We start from the raw sequence: 4,338 nt of genomic DNA on the forward strand, positions 1-4,338 counted from the left end.
CCAAACAGACTACAAACAGACAACAGTTTAACTCTCAGTCACATGAATCACTATTAAAAATCAAAATTGTAACTGCTCCAACTTAACATTGACTTTCACTGTCACTTTGCCACTTCTTATCTTTAACTTTCACATATTAGAACTATGAGACACCTTGTTTATTTGTTATTCATTTGTCTTTATCTCACAGTGTTTGCACATGTTTTCATTTATTTATTCTAGTTCTATTTATTACAAAGTATTTTGTAAATCACTACGAGCTACACCCTCTGTAATATTATAATTATTATTACCATTAATAAATATACTATCACATAAACCTTTATTAGACGGTCCCTCCAGGATTTTGCACCTTAAATGCTAAGGAGGTTTCCAAATTCACCATGAACCAACATCCTCAGTTTTCTCTCAATTTTAACATCAACATTTTCACTAAAATTAACTACATTTTGTAAGTTAAAATGCAAACATCTCAGATTCACCCTCCAAACAGTGTGATTTTATTCTGACTGGAACAAGTCTCCTTTGATTTTTTATTTATTATGCCTTACTGGCTCAAAAACAAATGAAAAAAGATATTTAACAAATTATTTTTTACACATACAGCAGTGATGTCGGAGGCCAAACAACGAGGAACATCAAAAAACGTTAAAGGTTAAACCTGCAGGCCACCAGGGCGTCCAGATAAGACTTTTAGACCCTCTGCGCTGTTATTACATTTATGTCTCGACTAATTTTGTTGTGTCAATCAGTGAAATAACACACGCTTGGTCCTCTGTAGCTGGACATCCATTCTAATAATGAGATACATACCCATATAGCCGAGTGTGCCCACCCTGCCTCGCACCAGACTCCCCTCAGACAGCCTCACAGCCAGGCCCAGGTCAGAGATGCGGATGTGTCCTTTAGGGAACAAATACCAATAAATCCACTGAACTGATTTGAGATTTTTGCGGTTGTGACGCACTTTTCTTTTTTACTCATTCCTGCTTCCCACACTTGCAGCTTAACCGAAAGCAGGACTTGGTACCGGTTCTTGAAACAAAAAATAGAAACCACGTGACAGCTGTAAGTACTCTAACCACTCATTTGTAATTACCAAGGCATGCAAAAAAACAGATGTGGTTCCAGGTCTTCCAAGAATGAAGAAACAGGTGCAGAGGTTACTTAAAATAGCCGACACCATACCTGACTAAATTTTTACTTCCTCAAACCACCTTTGTTTGTACCCATATCAAAATACCTTCACCACTGCTTCCTCCTTGAGAGCATCCCAAGTATTAAACTGACTGACTGAGCGATTGTTTGGCAGTAGTTGAACTGTTATCATTTAAATCATTCCGACTATTTTCAGAGCTATAAATAGTCAAGGCATAAGGAGGCTGTCATAGATTTCATCATGTTCTGTCTACAGAGATTGGAAGGTGATTATTATTGTTATTATTGGTTATTATTGTACATTAGCTGTTGCTGCAGAGCTTTTTATAGCACACTGATCATTAAAACAAACATGAGGTGTTTATTGAGACTGTACATACCGTTGTCGTCCAACAGAATGTTTTCTGGTTTCAGATCCCTGGAAGATCAAACACAACATTTCAATCAGTTCACGACAGTAGAGATGTGAATTAAAGGGGTTGTTCGGGTTTTATGAAGTGACTTATCTATAGTCAATGTACGGCAGTGGGCAGTGGGCATGTCCCCAGTTTGGAGAAGCAGACAGGAGTGTCGGCATGGAAGCTGAGCAATGTACTGCTGGCTAAAATCGGTTTAGTTGCTGACCCCGTCCACAGCAGGATTAGTTTCCATGCTGGTACTCCTGTCTGCTTCTCCAAACTGGGAGCATCCCACCGCTGTCTACAGCAGGTAATAATAGTAATATCTTTATTTATATAGCACAAAACAAAGTTACAATGTGGTTTTCATAAAAAGCAAAGAACACATAAAAACACAGCAATAAAAAGTAGTAAAGTAACTATCTCGAAAATTTAAACCCTTAAAAAGAATAGAAACCAGAATAAGACGGTGTGCTTAAAGTACATTTTGAGTTTAGATTTGAAATAAGTACTTCAAACAACCCCACTTAAAAAAAAAAAAAAAAACCCTTTAACCCTTTAATTTGGAAAAACACACTCACCTGTATACTATTGAATTCTGGTGGAGGTGAATTATACCGCAGCAGACCTCTGCAGCGTAGAACTGCACTCTGTCTTTGTCCAGGCCGGGCACGCCGATGTTATAAATATGAAACCTCAAGTCCCCGCCGCTCATCATGGTCAGAACCATACAGAGGGCGTGCTTGGTCTCATAAGCGTATGCCAGATTCACCTAAATGCAGAATGAGGAAGTGAATTGTGTGTAGAAGTGTAGATCAGTTTTAAACTGTTATTACTATAATAATAAGGGTGGCAATATTCTATAAAGAATAGATAGGGGAGGTGATGTTTTATGTTTACCTTATTGTCAATGAATCCAATATAAAGAATAAAACCACAATGTGTAAGTTTGCTTCTAAAGACTTCCTCAAGATGTGAATCTTTAAAAACACCTCACAAATATAGAGTTTAATCTTTTTAAAAGAGTTGATTATGTCCAAAAACAGCTGCTCAGTATAGGAGGGAATAGTGCATTACTTGGGGACTATTTCTATTAAAATGCAATTGTGTGGTTCATTGATGTATTTCCGGACAAGAATTAGCACAGAGGAAGACTGTAATTTTTACCTTTTTATAAGATTTTTTGACCATCATAGAATAGAAAGCTTATTTGAAACGATGGGAAGCAGGCATAAAGCTAAAGGCTAACACAGAGGGAACGTAACTGTAGTAATCTCACCACAAATCGACTGTCCAACCCTTCCAGTATCTGTTTCTCATTGAGAGCCATGGCCTCTCCTCTCCTCTTCTTTACATGAGTCTTCTCCAGCTTTTTGCAGGCGTACATCATCCCTGTGGCTCGCACCTGACAAGCCCACACCTGGAAACAATACACAAAGAAGTTTTAAAGTGACAACAGTGATTTGCAGCATCTCAACAATGACTCTGATTGACTGAGCTATAGTTATTATTTTAATCACTCAGACTAATTTCCGAGCTATAAATAGTCAAGGCAAAAGGTGGCTGTCAAAGGTTTCATAATGTTCCATCTACAGAGTTTAGAATGTGATCTGCTTCTAGGTTATTATCGTACATTAGTTGTACCTCGGAAAAACTGACAGGGAACCAATACTGATTTTCCTTCATGTGCTTGGACATCAAATAGTCTGAAATTTCTTCGTAATAGTCTTAAAAAGGTCTTTAAAAGTATTAAATATAAACTCATTATAGTATATAGTCCCTGGTATAGGTCATGTCACCAAAAACACTGGATCCCACATTTCCCATAATGTAACAAAATAGCATCTTTTGGTAGATCCTCTCTGACTGATAAATGCCCTTTACAAACTCCAAGTTCCCAATCCGTAAAATAAAGTCTTCCACTTTGATTATAAATTTGCCATTTGAAGTGCTCAGAGATCTTCTTTTAGCCCCTGATTCTAGTCATTCATCTATTTAAATAAAATCCTCTTAGATCTCACTGCAGCAAGATTCTGGTATACCGTATACTCTGATAGCTCAGATAGCCCAAACGTTTGCTAAATTAAGTGATATATTGCATGGATCTAATTGTGTGGACATTTTTACCATCAACTGAGCGACTTAAAAAATCTCCTGGCATCACTGGCACTGTGTTAGACTGGTTTCACTCAATATCTCCGAAATAGTACTTTTACTGTAGCTATTAGTGATTGCAGATTGCAGTTCCTCAGGGGTCAATCCCTGGCCTCCTGCTTTTCTGCATTTACATGTTAGGACACAATCCGCAGACACAATTATTTAAATTAATTATGTTCCATTTTTACATTTTTCCACTTTTTTTTTTTACACTTTAAATTTATTTCTCTTTCGATCCCACTAACAACAACTAATTAATCACTCTCAGGGCTGTCCTGTCAAATAATTTCTCTCAAGTGAATCCATAAAAATCCAAAGACACTGCACGCAATCACATCTCATCACAACTTGGCTCATTCTCCACCAGTATCACCTCTAAATGCAGAAATCTTGACACGATCTGTGATAATAATTTCAGCATGTGAAAATAAATACCCAGTCTTGTTGTTTTTGTTACACGAAACCTCTAAAATCTGGTCTTTTCTGTCTCGCTAGAAAATGGTCATTCATGCATTTATCCCTTCCCGTTTAGACGACTATAAATTCCTCCACTCATGCTTAGGCAAACACGATCTCTTCAGACTATATTCAATTCAAAATGCAGTTTCTATACTCCTCAGGAATT

General features: G+C 37.3%; 1 protein-coding gene across 1 annotated transcript in view; it reads right to left on the reverse strand.

Moving 5' to 3' along the window:
• The window catches only part of grk5 (G protein-coupled receptor kinase 5), a gene marked incomplete in the record, with an annotated part of 11,704 nt that overhangs the window by 2,733 nt on the left and 4,633 nt on the right, over positions 1 to 4,338 (reverse strand). The window contains 4 exon segments of the mRNA XM_035668393.1: positions 814 to 903; positions 1,539 to 1,576; positions 2,138 to 2,328; positions 2,836 to 2,976. Of these exon segments, the coding sequence (XP_035524286.1) occupies positions 814 to 903; positions 1,539 to 1,576; positions 2,138 to 2,328; positions 2,836 to 2,976 (460 nt within the window).

This window comes from Morone saxatilis, unplaced genomic scaffold (assembly GCF_004916995.1).
Source record: "Morone saxatilis isolate NCDOM2014 unplaced genomic scaffold, NCSU_SB_2.0 Contig21, whole genome shotgun sequence".
Lineage (NCBI taxonomy): Eukaryota > Metazoa > Chordata > Actinopteri > Moronidae > Morone > Morone saxatilis.